Source organism: Loxodonta africana, chromosome 13 (assembly GCF_030014295.1).
Source record: "Loxodonta africana isolate mLoxAfr1 chromosome 13, mLoxAfr1.hap2, whole genome shotgun sequence".
Lineage (NCBI taxonomy): Eukaryota > Metazoa > Chordata > Mammalia > Proboscidea > Elephantidae > Loxodonta > Loxodonta africana.
Window position 1 is genome coordinate 25,328,021 of NC_087354.1, and position 19,633 is coordinate 25,347,653.

The 19,633-nt window shown below is 40.5% G+C and overlaps 1 protein-coding gene across 10 annotated transcripts in view; it reads left to right on the forward strand.

Moving 5' to 3' along the window:
• Positions 1-19,633, forward strand: part of AKAP13 (A-kinase anchoring protein 13) — a 412,106-nt gene that overhangs the window by 161,645 nt on the left and 230,828 nt on the right. For all 10 annotated transcript variants that reach the window (XM_064267087.1, XM_064267095.1, XM_064267090.1 and 7 more), the window contains one exon: positions 17,701-17,997. In XM_064267087.1, the coding sequence (XP_064123157.1) occupies positions 17,701-17,997 (297 nt within the window). The remainder of the gene's footprint in view (positions 1-17,700; positions 17,998-19,633) is intronic.

A 19,633-nucleotide genomic window follows, 5' to 3' on the forward strand; every position in this document is an offset into this window, starting at 1 on the left:
ACTAAAACATACATACAAGATACATGGCTACTGTGGTGTGACTATGGATTGGATTATGAATTTACTGGTGGCAAATGTAAAAGACAATTGGTAACGGGCTTCTTAAAATGGGTGAGAGAAACAGAATCTTCCATAAAAGCTGGACTTTCCCCAAATTAGAAATTACAATTTATGGTGGAATGAGTGATTAATCATAGTTGCACTTATAAGTTTAACAGAATTAAGGGGAAAATGTTTACTTACCAGGAATTCTGTACAAAGTCGTCAAGTCATCACTACTTCCATCAGACACTGTTGAGAAAATAATCACTGTCTCTTGGCCTATTCCAGCGTCTGAAGGTGCTGATTTTGGTTTGAGGATGAGCTTCTTAACTGATCTTGCTTCCAAGTTAACAATCAACCACTTTTCATCAGAATACAAAAGGGGGCACATTTAGGGTAGAACCCCTTAAAGCTGACAGTTTAACTATTTTCCTTTAGAGAATAAAATGGATTTAATTCTTATCAAAACATTTTTAAGCCAATATTTTATATAAGACTCATTCTGCTTTGCTGATTTGCTGATATAGATGGGTGTAAAAAATTACTAATTTATGAAGCACTTCCAGTACCTTGTCTTGCTGGTATTGGATCAGATTGCCAGTTTTTTCGTTGCTGTGCTGTTTTATATAAATTAACTTAATGTCTGGTGCCTACCAAATCCTGAAAATCATACTGCATTCAAGAACTGGGATTAAGAAATTGGTCTCCAAAAGCAAAGAAGTTTCCTGAATAAACTGAATGCTTCAAAGGCCAGTGTAGCAGGGGCAGGGGTTTGGGGACCATGATTTCAGGGGACATCTAAGTCAACTGGCATAATAAAATCTATTAAGAAAACATTCTGCATCCCACTTTGAAGAGTGGCGTCTGGGGTCTTAAACGCAAGCAAGCAGCCACCTAAGATGCATCAATTGGTCCCAACCCACCTGGATCAAAGGAGAATGAAGAACACCAAGGACACAAGGTAATTATGAGCCCAAGAGACAGAAAGGGCCACATGAACCAGAGACTACTTCACCCTGAGACCAGAAGAACTTCATCCTGAGACCAGAAGAACTAGATGGTGCCTGGCTACAACCGATGACTGTCCTGACAGGAAACACAACAGAGAACCCCTGAGGCAGCAGGAGAGCAGTTGGATAAGCAGACCCCAAATTCTCATAAAAAGACCAGACTTAATGGCCTGACTGAGACTGGGAGACACCAGTGGTTATGGCTCCTAGACCTTCTGTTGGCCCAGGACAGGAACCATTCCCAAAGCCAACTCTTCAGACATGGATTGGACTGGACAATGGGTTGGAGAGGGATGCTGGTGAGGAGTGGGCTTCTTGGATCAGGTGGACACTTGAGACTATATTGGCATCTCCTGCCTGGAGGGGAGATGAGAGGGTAGAGGGGGTTAGAAACTGGTGAAATGGACACTAAGAGAGAGAGTAGAGGGAGAGAGCTGGCTGTCTCATTAAAAAAGTCTCATTAGGGGGACGGTAATTGGGAGTATGTGGCAAGGTGTATATAAGTTTTTATGTGAGAGACTGACTTGATTTGTAAACTTTCACTTAAAGCACAATAAAAATTATTAAAAAAATAAAGTGCTTAAAAACAGTACACATAAAAAAAAAAAAAATTGTCTCAACCCCCCTGGAGCAAAGGAGGATGAAGAACGCCAAAGAGACAAGGTAATTATGAGCCCAAGAGGCAGAAAGGACCACATAAAGCAGAGACTACATTAGCCTGAGACCACAAGAACTAGATGGTGCCCAGCTACAACCGATGACTGTCCTGACAGGGAACACAACAGAGAACCCCTGAGCAGTGGGATGCAGACCCCAAATTCTCGTAAAAAGACCAGACTTAATGATCTAACTGAGACTGACCCCAGAGGTCATGGTCCCAGGCCTTCTTTTAGTCCAAGACAGAAACCATTCCCAAAGCCAGCTCTTCAGACAGGGATTGGACTGGACAATGGGATAGAAAATGATACTAGGGAAGAGTGGGCTTCTTAGGTCAAGTAGACACATGAGACTATGTTGGCATCTCCTGTCTGAAGGGGAGATGAGAGGGCAGAGGGGGTCAGAAGCTGACCAAATGGACATAAAAAGAGAGAGTGGGGGGAAGGAGTGTGCTATCTCATTAGGGGGAGAGCAATTAGGAGTGTATAGCAAGGTGTTTATAAATTTTTGTATGAGAGACTGACTTGATTTGTAAACTTGTACTTAAAGCACAATAAAAATTATATATATAAAAAAGAATTGGGTTTAAGACATTTGAAAGCTGTATTTATCTTCCTACTTGGGAAAAATGATTTTGAAAATAAAGGATTTAAAGCTTCCTGATAGTTCTAGGAATATATTGTCCCTCAAAACTTTAAGGATAGGAAAGGTTATGAAGAATTCCAGATAGACACTGATGTCCTTTCTGAAGAGTACTGGGTACCTTTGAAAGCCCAGTCATCTTGTTTCTTGGGATGGGCATCTTGTCAGAAAGGCTTATCTGGAACTAGAGGTTGGCCCTCTAGCAGGTGTCATCCAGTATCACCGCTGCTGAACATGTAGCAAGTGTTAGCGATGGCTAGACGCAGCTCAGCTGGGTGGGATCAGTCCCTGACTGGGGTTCTTAGTAGGAAAAGAGCAGAGATCCTTTTTATAAACTTAATTCTTCCTGAATTTAGGAACACTGTAGGAGTTAATGTTTCACGTGTATGTGTGTGTATATATGTATACGTGTTCACACACACATATATGGAGCATGTAAGTAGATTTAAGGAGAATACAAGTAGATATAAGGAGAAAGGACAGATATGAAGAAGATGTGACCATAGGTCATAGCTGTGCTCCTCAATCAGAAGGTAGAGAGGGATGTACCCCGCAGCTTCAACACCCTCACTGGCCAGGTACTTAATTTAGAATGGACGAGCAGGCATTTACTCTCCATGGACTCACAAACCCACTCTACTTGTGCGACAGCCTAGAGTGCTCTATGTTTATAGCAGATCCTTAAGTAACTTACGTTTCTGACTGCGTGTACCCATTTCTTCCCTTGTCTTTGGTTAACTCCGCCTTATGTATCCCTGTGCCCCTCTTTTCTAGCTGCACCCGTTGCTGAGTGTCCATTTAGGCTTACAGATTCTTAGTACCCTTTCTCTGCAGACTCCAGCCCACCAGAATGGATGTTTTATTCTACTGCTTTCCTCTGATTTGGTCCAAATTAGAGGAAACCCTTTCTACCTTGTTTGCTTGAGGCATACAGTCCTACTTAGTACCTGCTGTCTCCTTCACTTGCTACCCGTCAGCTCTCTTCCCCTTAAATTATGACCTCTCCCACTTCCTATATCTCTATCGTGCCTATGGGGCCCAACCCCTGCCCCGCCTTGGCTTGAATATTTTTCTGCTGCCCACCTGAATTCAGTTAGGCTGCAGATAGGAGGCGCCTAATTACAGCACAGCAACAATTGTGAGGATGGCGCAGGACCTAGCAGCATTCTGTTTTACATAGAGTCGTTGTGAGTCAGAACTGACTCAAGGGCACCTAACAACAACAAAAATCACAGCAGAGGTAACAAAGGATTAGAGTACTTGAAAGACCCTCGTGTACAGGCATCCCAAATGTAAGGCAGCACTTTAACATGTGAGCCTGAGATAGTTGTGTAAGGGCGCCTGTGGGGTCCCTAGTTGGTGAATTAGAAGCTCTCTTCATTCAGCGGCACTGGGTTTTTTGGGTGGGCTTCATTAATTAAGCAGTGGAGATTCATGAATAGACCCTACTGCCCTGGTCATTGTGGATGAGATTTCTGTTTCCCTGTCTTTTTCACCAGCTGTCATCTGAATTAGTTGAGTAATATGTTGTGGAGAGATAAAGATAGGGTCATTTTTAGGATTAAGGTAATTTTCAATTTCTTATTTATATCACAGAGTTACTTTTCTAGCCTAGAATTAAACTGTCTTAAATCTGCTTTCATGTACTCGTTGCATCTCTTCCTTCAGGTCTTTGCATAGATACCCCCTCTCAGTGAGGCCCTTCCTGTCCACCTTACATACATGAACAGCCGATGCTTCTCAGCACTCCCTCCTCCCTTCCCTGCTTTATTTTTCACCGTTGCACTTTCACCATCTAACACGCTATTTAAAAAAAAAACAAAACCCATTGCTGTCGAGTCAGTTCCAACTCATAGCGACTCTATAGGGTAGAGCAGAACTGCCCAAAAAGGTTTCCAAGGAGCAGCTGGTGCATTTGAACTTCTGGCCTTTTGGTTAGCAGCCGTAGCCCTTAACCCTTACGCTACCAGGGCTCCGACACACTACAGGTCTTACTTATTTCCTACCTGCCCCTACTAAACTGTCAGCTTTTGAGGGCAAGGATGTTTGTCTGCTTTGTTCACTGCTCTTCAAACATGGAAAACGTTTCCACTACATTGAAATTCATTCTAGGCCTGGGAAGCCTTCTAGAAAGGTTACACCCACCTTTCCCCCACCCCCCACCCCACTTTTAGTTTTTTTAAAGAAGCTCAAAAGGTGTCTGTGCCTTCTTGAATTGAATTCTTGGCCTGGGGCATGAGTCCCTGTTCTCTTTCCAGAGCTACCATCGATGACTTGCCTGCGTCAGCTAGCTGTATTGAGCCTCAGATTTCCTGTCTGCCAGCCCAGGGCAGCGTCAGATCAGTCGCGATTGTTCATGGGAAGTTTGTACAGTGCTTTGTGCATCGCAGTTACTGGGTGAATGCTCATGGTCTTTTTGCAGCAGCTGCTGCCCATAGGGATGTCTTTGCACCGTTTCTGTTCATGCGAGGACTGGCTCTGCAATTCGTAGTCCTTTCAGCTGACCTGAGAAAGAAAAAGAGCTTTTGTGTCATGTTCTTGCGTTAATGTCATGTTTCATCCAGATTGTTGGCTCTGATTTTTCTTGAGTTCTCTGCGTGTTTCACTGTCAATATTTTGTAACATTTTAATTTTTACTAAAACTAGATGATTGATTGATTGACTTTCAAAAGGTAGATACTACTTGATGCTCGTCTGTGACCTTTTATTATTTGGGGTGGAAATAAGACATTTTTAAATGGTCTACTAAAAAAAACTTTGACCTCAGATATTGAAATTATAGTCCCATTTTTTTTCTCCCTCTTTCTATACATTCTTACTTGTTTTCTAATGAGAAGTTTACAGTGGATTGTGTGATTTTAAAAATTATTGTAAATCAGTTTATAAAGGCTTTTTAAAGCACTCTTTCCTTGGCTTATTATCATTGAAAGGCTATAGACATATGGTATGATTTCCCTTCTTTAATAAAATATGTTAAGAGTAGGAACGTCTTGGCATCTCCTGCCTGGAGGGGAGATGAGAGAGTAGAGGGGGTTAGGAGCTGGCCATATGGACACGAAAAGAGAGAGTGGAGGGAGGGAGCGGGCTGTCTTATTAGGGGGAGAGCAATTGGGAGTATGTAGCAAGATGTAAAAAGTTTCTGTGTGAGAGACTGACTTGAATTGTAAACTTTCACTTAAAGCACAATAAAATAAAAAAAAAAAGGGGACAGGTAGGTAGAGACTTTCGCTTTCTACTTTATCTTTCTACGGTTGTTTGAATGATTTACAGTGAGCATTTTACTTTTATATTTTTAAAATTTTTTATAGATACAGATATTTTAAAAATTTTGAAGATTGTTTGAAAAGAATATCCTTTCTTTGGAAAACAAAGCCATCTTTGTGCTAACTAACACCAGAGAAGGACAAACAAGTTTTATAATAAAATTATTACATATATTTTATTTTATATATATATACTTTTTTATTGTGCTTTAGATAAAGGTCTACAGGATAAATTAGTTTCTCATTAAACAATAACATATTGTTCTGTGACGTTGGTTGCCAAACCCATGACTTGTCAACACTCTCCCCTTCTCAACGTTGGGTTCACCATTTCCATTTGTCCAGCTTTCTTATCCCCTCCTGCCTTCTCATCCTTGCCCCTGGGTTGGTGTGCCCATTTAGTCTTGTGTGCATGGTTGAGCTACATGTATTTTTGTTTGTTTTATGGGCCTGTCTAATCAGTGGCTGAAGGGTGAACCTCAGGGATAACTTCAGTACTGAGTTAAAAAGGGTGTCCAGGGGCCATCTTCTAGGGTTTCTCCGTTCTCTGTCAAACCAGTAAGTCTGGTCTTTTTTTGAGTGTGTGTGGGTTTGAATTTAGTTCTACATTTTTCTCCAGCTCTGTCTGGGACCCTGTGTTATGATTTCTGTTAGAGCAATGGGTGGTGGTAGCCAGGCACCATCTAGTTGTGCTGGACTCAGTCTGGTGGAGGCTGTAGTAGTTGTGGTCCATTAGTCCTTTGGATTAATCTTTCCCTGTGTCTTTGGTTTTCTTCATTTTCCCTTACACCCAGCAGGGTGAGACCAGTGGAATATCTCAGATGGCCACTCACAGGCTTTTAAGACCCCAGATGCTATTCACCGTAGTAGGATGTAGAACATTTTCCTTATAAACCATATTATGCCAATTGGGCTAGATGTCCCCCGAGACCATGGTCCTCAGCCCTCAGCCAAGTAATTCAGTCCCTCAGGGAGTTTGGATGTGTCTGTGAAGCTTCCGTGACCTTGCCTTGGTCAAGTTATTCTGACTTCCCCAGAAAATATTACATTTAAGGTATCTATGATGTGGCTCGTTCAACAGTGTAATTTGCTATAAAACATATTCTGAAATGGAAATACACCTTTAATAACAAAATGTGTCGCTTTTGTAATAAATAAAAATAAAATATCTCCGTTGTTATCTTTTCCTGTAAAAACACAAAAACAAAAAAATCTCATTTTAACCAAAAATTTCTCTGTAGAGATGAAGCTAAAAAAATTTAAAAGACCTATGTAGAACAGGTAAGCAGTGTAAAGAAATCTGAATATCCTTGCAAGATAATTCTTGGGGGGATATAGACTACTACTTTATTGTTTACTTTTACTAATTAAAATGTGAATTTAGACCAAGCAAACAATGATTTCGGAATGAAAAATAGGACAGGATGTTTAGTGGATACTCCGTTCTATTTCTATGAAAGGCTTTTGATGCAGATTCTCTCATAAAATGAAACTTTTTTTCATTATGTCTGTTATTTAGAATTCACAACATGGGTTCTTGTTTGACAGGAAAACTGCAAACATTGACTCAATTTGACTTTGCTCTTTTGTTTTTTTCTTTCCTTTCTTACTCATCAAAAGGAAGATACCATACAAAATAGATGTGTCATTAAAAAAAGAAAGAAAAAAAAATACATTTGCCATGATCAGAAGTCCTTTTGGGTTTAATTAAAAATCAGTGCTTGCAGCCTGGGCTTCAGTAAGTAGTCCGTCCTACAGTTATGGCACTATGTGTCTCTCAGTTCTTATGAGCCCACACTGTTTCTAGCAGCAGGTGCCCAGAGATTACCAAATCGAAGAGCATACTGGAAAAGAAGTTATAGGCTTTTAACGGGCCTATTCAGAGAAGATATACCCCCTTCAACCCCCAAGTAATCAGTTATTTTTTATCGGACCTTTTCTGATAGCCTCCCTGTTGTAAAATATCCTGCCTTAGGTAGGCTACCTCTAGATAAATACGATTTTATATTTTAAAAAAGCTAAATTACTGTCCCAATGCTAGTCATTATTTAGTGGTTATACTGGAAGAAAAACTGAGTAGTTGAAGGGGAAAAAAATCTGTTGTCTGTTGTCCCCAGTTGTAATCCTTATGGGGAAAGGATCTGTATGTTTCATCACCTTGGTAGTATGCCTGTGGCGTTGAAATCCTAAGCACGTGCATTCTCGGTACGGCAGTGTCACCCCTGAGGGGGTAAAAATTGGCTTGTGGGGGGCAAAAAGGTCTCTTAGACTTTTTTTTTTTAATTTCGTTGTTGTTGTTGACAATATGCACAGCAAAACATACACTAATGCAGCAGTTTCTGTGTACACCATGTAGTGATATTGATTATAGTCTTCACGTTGCTTAACTGTTCTCAGCCTCCTTTTCTGAGTTGTTCCTCCTTCATTAACATAAATTCATTGCCCCTTAAGGTTCCTATCTAATCTTTGAAATTGCTGTTGTCAGTTTGATCCCATGTAAATAAAAAAGATAATTATGTATAAAATATAGATATATATATATAGTGGAGCCCTGGTGGTACAGTAGTTAAGAGTTTGGCTGCTAACCAAAAAGGTCCACCAGCCATTCCTTGGAAACCTTATGGGGCAGTTCAGCTCTGTCGTAGAGGGTCGCTATGAGTTGAAATTGACTGGACAGCAATGGGCTTGGTTTGGTATACATATAGCACATAAAACAAATATATGGTATATCTATGGTATTAAAAGGAGCCCTGGTGGGGCAGTGGTTAAGTGCTGAATTGCTAACTGAAAGTTTAACAGTTTGAATTCACCAGCCACTGTGCAGGAGAAAGATGTGGCAGTCTGCATGCGTAAAGATTTATAGCCTTGAAAACCCTGCGGGCAATCCTTCTTTGTCCTAAAGGGTCGCTGTGAGTCAGAATCAACTCAACAGCAACAGGTTTATGGTATTAAAATTACATGGGGCAAGAAATAAATAAGGGGGAAAAAGTCTAAAAAGGGTCCTAGAGGGGAATGACAATGAAAAATAGGTTCAGAAACACCACTTTAGAGGTGTAGGCTGGACAGTAGATCAGTTTTTTAGCATTAATCGGACACTTCCTCTCCCAAAAATGCACATGATAACATTTCTGTGCCTGCTGTTTGCCCCTCCTGCTGAAATCCTGTACACGTAGAGAAGTTTCACACCTTCACCATTTTGCCATCTACCATTACATCACCAAAAACTAGCAGTGGGTTCCAACTTAAGCAAATAATCCTTTCTCCTATTTAAGACTGAAAAAAAAAAAAAAAGAAAATTTAAACCCTGCCGTAGCCACTCAAAGGGAAGAAAGAGACACTACGTTCTCAAATGTTTTCATGCAAAACTGAAGTAGCAAAACGTAATTATTTTTATATTTTCCGCCATAGACTGCTAATGCCAGCTTCCTTGAGAAGATGACATCTGTGTTGGACTGGGCTTGGCTGGCTCAGCCAGTGCACTTTTAGGGTTCCTTTTTTGATGGCCGCTGAAACAAAGTCTCAATTGTTTCATCCTCAAAAGAGAAGGCCCGGATGGGATGTGTTCCACTTTTAGCTTTGTAGGAAATGAGGTAATTCTTGGGTCATGCTTCAGCAGTGTTGTTTATCTGTAGCAGTATTTCGTTTCCATGGGTGCGGGTGTTTCATATAGTGATAAGGAGCCTACAGGAAAGCCCTCCCAACCTCATGAACACCCACCTCCTGACCTGTGAGCTTGAGAAAGGTATGGATTAGATGCTTTTAAGAGGACCATTAAACCAAAACGAAAACAAAAAAACAAACCTGTTGCCATCAATTTGATTCCTACTTATAGCAAACCTATGGGACAGAGTAAAACTGCTCCAGGGGGGTTTCCAAGGAGCAGCTGGTAGATTTGAACTGCTAACCTTTAAGTTAGTAGCCTGAGCTCTTAACCACTGTGCCACCAGGAACCCAAGAAGACCATTAGTAGTTAAATTTTTTGTTTGTAACCTAGGTGTTCTTGTTATGTTTTTTGTTTATTCTTTTGCACCTCCCTTTCTTTTTTCAGTTCTGCAGTGCCAAAGGCAACATGTGGCTCAGAAGCTTGTTGAGCCATGCGGCAGAAGCTCTTTGTAGAGTATTGGGACTCTGTTTTCTCTGAGTTAGCAGAACACAGGCACATAAAAAAAATATATATATATAAGTAGCTAATAATCATAACTACCACTTTTTAGATACCTATTTTATGCCAGGAAACCCTGGTGGCGTAGTGGTTAAGTGAGTGCTACGGCTGCTAACCAAGAGGTTGGCAGTTTGAATCCGCCAGGCACTCCTTGTAAACTCTGTGAGGCAGTTCTACTCTGTCGTATAGAGTCGCTATGAGTTGGGATCGACTCGACGGCAGTGGGTTTTGGTCAGTGGGTTTATTTTATGCCAGGTGCGTTGTGTATGGCCATCTCTCAGGTCCCCATTTTTTATGACTTCAAAGTTGAGTGAGTGACTTTCTCAAGGTAAGCAGATGTTTTGACAGAGGAGCTGAAATTCAAACCTCTGAGATCTCTGACTATACATACAGCTAACTGCCAGCATACTTCAGAATCTCTTATAATTAACTCATTTGGTAACAGGTCTCCTGCCCCATAATTTATATTTCTGTTTTAAATTAACTTGATCTGATAGTGGAATAAACTCAGAAGGCAACTTAAAAAGTGGAATTAAAGTATAGGCCATGTTTCATCAAGAAGTTATCTCCTTTTCCCTTAAATTCTCTAGGGTAGCTTCTTCCAAAAGAAGCTCGATAACTTTTTCAGAGCTTCCCTTTTTTTGAAAGATTTGCGATTTTTTATTTTCCTTTATTGATACCAGGAAATTGTGTGGAAGGGAAGCCACCATGGAATTAGCCAAAAACCTCGTTACCCTTTTTTTTCTACTGCAGCTTCAGTTTTCATGTAGAAAGAAACTGCGGTTTTTGTATTGAGTCGGATATGGCTTCCTATTCCCATGGCTTTGCAGTGTAGTTGTAGACGTTGTCAATACTTTGTATTCTTTGTTTACAAAGGCAGTCATAAGACTGATGCTCTCCTGTAGACAGTCATGTGTCCACAGCAAGGTTATGGTGGTGAGAGGTTTTATGTATGCATATGCAGAGAGTTTATTTTGGGGTTCATACTGTATAACCATCGGTTAAAAAAAGGTAGAGCTGGTTTTTTTTTTTTTTCCCTTAAATACTTTCTGTACAGCTGTAGGAATTAAAAATTAACCTCAGGAGCCACTTCAGCCTCATAGAAGACATTAAAATGAGAGAGTAGCCCTTGCCAATTCTGTGTGGTTGATTTCCTGTCAGTGTGAGGCATTTTGTTCCTGATCAATAGTAAACTTTCCAGTTTAGTCTTTAAGTTTTATGTAGACTGATCCTTGAAACCCTCAGATCTCCACTGGGTGTACTCCTCTTTTAGCCCTCAGCTTTTCTTTTGGGGAACAAAAAAAGCCTATAATCGTAACCAAATAAGTTCCAGATTTATGGCGTCATTTTACTTACAATGATTCATAGTTTCTCCTTCAGATTGTGAGTTCATGTCTGAAGGGAAGGCATTGGGCTGACAATTGGATGGCTTCTCCTAGATATCTATGTCACGGCCATTTTCTGCCATTCCACCTCCTCTGATAGACAGTTTCACTTTATAGAAATAGAGCCAGACTACCGAACAAAAGCTCGCCCATACACCCTTTCGCCTGCTAAAAAATTCTCAGCAGAGATACGTATACTTGTGCTGGTAAGCACATGTATGTGTGTACACATACACGCAGGTGCGTATACATACTCCCCTGTATCTTCCTCTATTTTATCCCCTCCTTGTCTGTCTTCACCCCCATCCTGCCTGAGTAAACGTTCAGTTTAGCAACCCTAGATAGGTTTCTGCGCAGGTACTTCTGCGTTTTCCAGCTTCTAGTAAAGAGAAATTGCCTCACCATGGCCTTTTGCCTTTGTGTGCATGTATGTGTGCCCGCATGCGTGCTTGCCAGTAATAAAATTAAAGGTGAAGAATATGATATGAACTTTGTGTACATACAAAAAGTGATTTTATGGAGCAGTAAGCGATGTTTATTTTTGGTGACATTGTGACTCCCTTTCTGGTTCAAGCTTTCGGGTTTCTCATCTGAGGGCTTATAAAGAAGTTAACACTGCATTGTGAAGCTTTGCACAGGCTTGGGGAAGGAGAGTGGTAGGAAAGCTCAAGACTGTTGGGATAGATAAGGACGGTGTATATTATTATTTTAGGTTAGTGTAATACTTTTTCTAAGGTATGGTGAGTTGAAGGTTTGAAGGCAGAATTCCATTTGGATTCTAAATTATCAGTTATTATCATGTATTATGAAATTGGTGATTTTCGTGTTTATTGACATTTATTCGTATCCACCTCAAAGGATTGTCGGTAGTTCGTAAATTAGCTTAATTATGAAAAAATGGACAATGCTGTAATTATTGGTTAGATTCCTAAATGGGAGCCATAACATTCTTTCTTAGACTGGAAAATATATTGCTGTCTGTCTAATTTATTTGGAAATGAAAATATGTATGTTGTTTTGGGTGATAGTATTAAAGAATTTGGGAAGACTCTTCTAAAATTATCTCTTCAGTTTTAAGACTAATAAACCCATTGGCCATCGAGTCAATTCAGACTTAAAGCGACTCTATAGGACAGAGTACAACGGCCCCATAGCGTTTCCAAGGTTGTAAATCTTTACAGAAGCAGACTGCCCCATCTTTCTCCTGTGAGGTGGCTGGTGGGTTTGAATCGCCAGCCTTTCGGTTAGCAGCCAAGCACGTAACCACTGTACCGCCAGGGCTCTTCTAGTTATAAGATTAGGAGATTATATGATTTAAAAGTATTGCAAAGATTGTCATTTGCCCCTGGCGTCACAGCTGAATCCAAGTGGATTACGCAATAGGCAAGGTAAGCACAGTGCATACCTTGCTTACCAGATCATCTGTCGTGAACAGTTACATGTTTTTCAACACATTAGAGATTCTCCTTGTAGGTATGGGTGGCATCTGTCTCTCTCCCAACCCCACAATACCCTCCTACAAAATCAAAGTCACTCTTCAAATTTACAGTCCCTGACAGGGACAGATGACCCAGTAAGCAGGGTAAGCATGGGCTTACTTGTGCTTACTTACTGATCTGTAGTGAACAGTTTCACTACAGATGATTTGCTAAGCAAGGTACGCACTGTGCTACCTTGCCTATTGGATGATCCACCACTGCCTGAAACCGTTGGTTTCTCCTCACACTGAATCAGTTGGTTTGTTTCTGCTCACACTGAATCAGTTGATTTGTTTCTGCTCAGAGTGAATCGGTTGATTTGTTTCTGCTCACACTGTTGTCTTATGTAACTAAGCTGGCAGCCCTGCAAAGAATGGATAAGGTTTTTTTTCTAGTTTCAGTTATGCCCACACATATAATTGAAATGCACACATGCAGACATAACATGTATATTCCAGGCAAAGGTTGCTTCAGATCCCTAAAGCCTTCAAAGAAAGAATTTAATTTGGAAGGCAGTGGCAGTACCTAGTAGGTTATATGTTTGTATGAAGACAGATGTTGATGGTTCATGAACCTGATATTCTTGCTTAATTGACATACTGGCCTGTGTTCCGGGTGCTAGAACACAGACAGGAATTTAGCTGTTACCCTTTCTCCTTTGCTTATAGGAATGTGGTACAAAACTCTTGCATCATGATATAATAGGCTATGTGCTTTGATGTCAGATTTGAATTTGAATAATGGGTTTTGTTGCTTAATTTTTATCTAACCATGGGCAAGTTACCTCTTGTTTTTTTTTTTTTTTTTCTTTCTCTAAATTTATTTTGTTGTTGCTGTGGTTTAGAATATACACAGCAAAACATACACTAATTCAACAGTTTCTACATGTACAGTTTAGGGACATTGATTATACTCTTCAAGTTCTGTAAACATTCTCACCTCCTTTTCTGAGTTGTTCCTCCCTCATTAACATAAACTCACTGCCCCATAAGTTTCCTGTCTAACCTTTTGAGTTGCTGTTGTCAGTTTGATCCCATATAAATAGTTCTTAAAAAGAGCATATTGCTCAAGGCAGGCCTTTACTAGTTAAGCTAAACCGTTACTCGGTTTTAAGATGACTTCAGGGGATATTTTCAGTTTAAGGTTTAAAGATTATTTCAGGGCAGTAGTTTATGGCTCCAGAATGTTTAGAGTCCATGAGAATTTGAAGTTCTGTTCTGCATTTCCCGCCTTTACATCAGGATTCTTCTATGGAGTCTTTGATCAAAATATTCAGCAATGGTAGCCAGGCACTATCCAGTTCTTGTGGTCTCATGGTAAAGGAAGCAGTTTTTTTTGGAGGGAATTGGCCACACATTCCACATCCTCCTCCTGTTCCTGACTCTCTTTTTCCCTCTGTTGCTCAAGGTGAATAGAGACGAATTGTTGTGCCTCGGATGGCCAGTCGTAAACTTTTGAGACCCCAGGCACTACACAGTGAACTAGGAGGTAGAACAGAAAGCACTAAACACATAATTAGCCCAGTTAACTGGGAAGTCCCATGAAATCATGACCCTAAACCTCCAAAGCAAGGAACCAAATCCCATGAGGTATTTGGTTGTACATAAGCAGCCTCAGCAGCTACTCTTTTTGTTTTTTTTTTGTTATTGTAAATATCTCTATTTCAGGTTTTGCCATTTCAACTTTTCACAGGTGTACAAGTTATTGACACCAGTTACAATAATTAGCTTACAACCCTACCCTTAATCAGTGCGATTTTTCTATCATCCCCCTCCCTCCCACCCCCGGGTAACTGCTAAAAAAACTTTGGTCTCTATACATTTGCCTTTTCTTGTCTTTTTATGTAAGTGAGGTCAAGCAGTATTTGTCCTTTTGTAATTGTCTTATTTCACGCCACATAGTGTCTTCAAGCTCCATCTATTCCGCAGCACATATCGAGATTTCATTTTCCCTGCTGGCTGAGATGCTCCTTCATCTGTTGATGGACATTTTGATTGTTCCCACCTTTGACTGTTGTGAATAGTGCTGCAGTAAATGTTGGTGTGCAAGTCTCTGAGTCTCTGCTTTCAGGCCTTTTGGGTATATACCTACGAGTGAAATGGCTGGGTCATATGGTAGTTCTATTGTTAGTTTTTTGAGGAACTGCTCTGCTGTTCTCCACAATGTTGTACCATTTTGCATTCCCACCAGCAATAGGTAAGGGTTCCAGTTTCCCCACATGCTGGCTAACATTTGTTATTTTCTGTTTGTTTTAATGTTAGCCATCCTAGTGGGAGTGAAGTGGTATCTCATTCTGGTTTTGATTTGTATCTCTCTGATGGCTAATGATGCTGAGCATTTATTCATATGTTTGGCGGCCATTCGAATGTCCTCTTTGGTGAAATGTCTGTTTGACTCCTTTGCCCATTTTATGATTGGGTTATTTGTCTTTTTGTTATTAAATAGTTAAAGTTTTATGTATATTTTGATTATTAGATTCTTGTCGAATATATGGTTTCTGAAGATACTCTCCCAGTGGGTAGCTTGTCTTTTCACTTTTATGGTAAAGTCTTTTGATGAACAAAATTTTTTATTTTTATGAAGCCCCATTTATTTGTCTTTTGCTCTTTGTGCTATTGTTATTATTTTAGATAATCCATTGTTGAAAGCTAGGCCTGATAGCATTGCCCCTCCTTGTTCTTCTAAGAATTTTATGGTTTTAGTTTTCATGTTTAGGTCATTAATCCATTTTGAATTTGGTTTTGCGTATGGTGTAAGGCATGGATCCTGTTTCATTTTTCTGCGTGGGGAAATTTAATTTTCCCATTACTGTTTATTAAAGAGACTCTTCTTGCCCCATCAGATAGACTTAGCATCCTTGTCAGAAATCAGTCTGTTTGGATTTATTTCTGAACTCTCAATCATACTCCACTGGTCTGTGTTTCTCTTGTTAAACCAGTGCCAGGCTGCTTTGATTACTGTAGCTGTACAGTATGTTTTAAAATCAGAAAGTGTGTGAGTCTTCCTACTTTGTTCTTCTCTTTCAGCTTTGTTTTAGCTATATGGGGCCTCTTGTCATCCCATATGAAGTTGAAGATTGGTTTTGTATTTCTGTAAAGAAGGCTGTCGGAATTTTGATCAGGATTGAGTTGAATCTTTAAATCGCTTTGGGTAGTATTGACATCGTATCAATATTAAGTTCTCTAATCCATGAACATGGAACATCTTTCCATTTATTTAAGTTTTCTTTAGTCCCTTCCACCAGTGTTTTATAGTTTTCATTGTACATGTCCTTCACATCCCTGGTTAGATTTATACCTAGGTACTCTGTTCTCTTAGTTGCTGTTCTAAGTAGAATGGTTTTCCTAATTTCCCTTTCAAGTTTCTTGTTGCTAAGCTACTTTACTTCTTGAAGTCTTGGTTCTCATCTGTAAATTAAGGACAATACATACCTGATAAGTTTATTGTGTGGAGAAAATGACATGTCAAATGCCTGACATGACATGTACTTGATTAGTAAATACATTTTGCTACACTGGAATTACATAGCACTGAGAGATTTCTTCTGTCACAGATGAAGGGCTTTAGGAGGATCCTGGGGGAAAATTAGGTGGGAAGTCAACTTATTCATGTGATTTAAAATATATATATATATATATATATATGTATTTTCTTTCAAAGGCAGCAGAAAGCTTAGTTTGTGCCGCCACGGTCTGAAACCTCTCCTGGCCTGCACCCATGAAATGGACCACGTAGGGATCTGGAAGAGCCATCTCTGCAGGGTGATGAATGTAGACTGCTGTGTGCACAGGTGCCTGTGGTTAATCAGGCAGAGCACAAGGTGGCACAACTCAAAAGTAAAAATACTGGCTCAGTTTTTTTCCTTTTTCTCAACAGGAACGTATTTTATGGAACAACTATGTTAATGATAGGAGCATAGTTCTGTCAAGTTGAGATCAGTGTTGGAAAGTTGAAGGAAAATTGTATGTGTTTTAATGAGTACATTCCCCATATTTTGTGAGGCTAAAAATCCAGAAAAAAGCCTGCTTGTCTAAGAAGTCCTTAACTATAGAAAAACAGTGTGGTTAGAACTTGCCAATTTGACTCCGTGGAGTGGCTGAGCTTGCTGCCTAAAGTTGTGGCTCCTTTGGCCTCTGCCAGTCTGTGCAGCGGGCACCACAGAGTTTGTGGCATGTTTGCTTTCCCCGAACTGGGCTTCTAGTAACAGTATTGCATCAGTGTTGTATGCACCAGGTGACTTTATTTGAAGTCTTCGCTACCTTAGTGGCTGAGACAGGGAAGAACGTGCCTCTGAGAACAAAAATTATTTTCTAGGCCTTGGATTGCTAATACAGTAAATCCTGTGAAAGCTGAAACCTGTAAACGGCAGGAACCTGTCAGAGAAGGAAAACTCAAATATTGCCCAGCAATTGAGAGTGATAAAAAAGTGGTTAAGACTACATGTATCAAAGGCAGAAAACCTGCAAGACCAGGAAAAACAAGGCAGTCCCATCAAGCTCTGGCTTTTACAGGTTTCACTATAATAATCATGTGTATAACCATATACTTTTCAAAGTACTTCATCACATTCTCATTTGATCTGTTTCATTGTGTTGCAAATACAGCAAGTTCTGGGGAATCCATGAAATTCCTCCCATGCAACCTGTAGGAGTGATTTTTTTTTTCCCCATTGCATTTTCAGATTAATTCCATTTAGTAGGTATTAGATTTCCTGTTGTATCTAGGCTTCACTGGATCCTTGTTCTTCCTTTCTTTAATTTGTTCAAATTGAACAATAGTAGTTTGATGTTCAGGGCCTGTTAATTGCCATGGTGACAGGTGGGATGCAAAGTTATTTGCTCTTTGTTAAGGAACTATTTTTTATATGCGAATAACAATAAAACAACTGAAAATGACGTTTGAGGAAGTTTAGAATAATGCTGTGAGAGCTCCAAAGAAGGGAGGGATTTCTCTGAGGAGCAGAAGCTCGTAGGGCGTTGAAGAAGAGCTCACTGGACCACCAGTGTCCTTCTCTCTGCAGAGGACTCATGCGGTTTTCTTTGCTGCCTGTGTTTTCTTTAGGTCATGACTGCTGTGAGACAGTGAAAGTGCTGCTCTGTGCTTCCAAAGAGGGGCTTCCCGTGTTCGTGGTGGCTGAAGAAGACTTTCATTTCATCCAGGATGAAGCATATGATGCAGCCCAGTTCCTGGCAACCAGCGCTGGAAACCAGCAGGCTCTGAACTTCACCCGCTTTCTTGACCGGTCAGGACCTCCATCTGGGGATGTGAATTCCCTCGATGAGAAGGTAGCACTGGCATTCAGACACCTGAAGCTGCCAGCAGAGTGGAATGTATTGGGGACAGATCAGACTTTGCATGGTGAGAATTTATATGACCATCAAACAAATTCTGAGGTTTTTTTTTGTTCTTTAATTTTATTTTTTAATGGGGCTGCATTTATATTAATTAAGGATTTGGTCATTGTCTTCAGGTCTTCCACAGTAGCTGAATAAATCTTATAATTAAGTGACCTTGTACTTGTTTGAATGCGCTGTTAACCTGTTCCTGTAGTGAAAGCACCTAAGGAAGCACCTTTGGAGTTGTTTTCAGTCTCTCATTTAAGGTAGAGAATGGCCCATCACTGTCCTCTGGGTCTGGATTTCAGGCTTGCTCTCTTATGCACAGAAAGTGAGCCATCCTTCACGAAGAGAGTAGCCAGAGTAACCATTTTTGTTATTATCTGGTGTTTAATCATCAAAGACAGGGTTTTCATTATCATATTTTGAGGTTCTTTTGAGACGCCATGGAGTTGGAGGAAAAGAAAGATTGGCAGAGGGGAGCGGGGAGAAGAGCATGAGAGCACGTTGAGCTCTGGGAAACCCCACACATCTTTAGCCAGAGAAGTGTCACTCTTACTTATTCTATTTACTCAGCTTCCGTATAAGATTTCATTGAAGAAAGAGCTTCCCTTTATTAAAAGCACTGATGTAACAAATATCTATCATATATTCCTTTTATTTGGAGAGGGGTTTTCCCACATAATTATTCTTGGAGCAGATGACATGTACCAAGTTTTATGATTTTTTTTATCCCCTAAAATGAAACAGTGTTTACCTGGGGTCCAATAAATAACATCCTCTTTCCTTCCTAGAGGAGCCCTGGTGCCTGAGTGGTTAAACACTTGCCCGCTAACCAAAAGATTGGTGTTTAGAACTCATCAGCTGCTCCGCAGGAGAAGGATGTGGCAGTCTGCTTCTGTAAAGATTTACAGCCTTGAAAGGCCCGTGGGACAGTTTTACTCTGTCCAATAGGGTCTCTGTGAGTCGGAATTGACTTGATGGCAATGTCCCCCCCATCCCCCCACCCCCACCCCTTGGTTTTTTTCCTTCCTCAGTTCAAATGCATTTGGAAGGTTTAGGAGTCACAGAGGTCAAAATATTTGGTTTATTACTGATGAAAGCTAGCTTGGAGGACTGGCATGAGATCTCTTGCCAAAAGGGTTTGCGTATACTTTATCTGTGAGAGAGCTGGACAGTCACAGGACTGTCCCTCGAAGTCTGAGTGCACCCAGCTTTGATTACTGGGCCATGTAGGGAGAACACACCAGCTCTCTCCCTCTCTGTAGGTAAGCAGGTCCTGAGAAGAAATGCCCAGTGGGGCTGAGCCAGGGGATGCTCACTTCCTGCTCTCTAAGACCCATCAGATAAGTTTATTCTTCCTCCCATGGAAGAATGGGTAGTAGGTATTTCTTAGCTTTGATTCTCTTAAATCCAGTGATTTTAACAGTGATCAACCACAGGAGTGGTGTGCCACGTGGTGGAGATGAGTATACTATCAGGACAGGCCTGCCCGGGTCAAACACAAAAAATATGGAAGAAAGCGTGGATTGTAAAATCAAACCAAGGAAGAAAACACTTGTCCTTTTCTTTTTCTCGTTAATGTGTTGTTCAGGAAGCCTCTGTGTGGCTGAGACCTAGAGATCAGAGTATCTGCAGTTTCATTGATGCACACACGT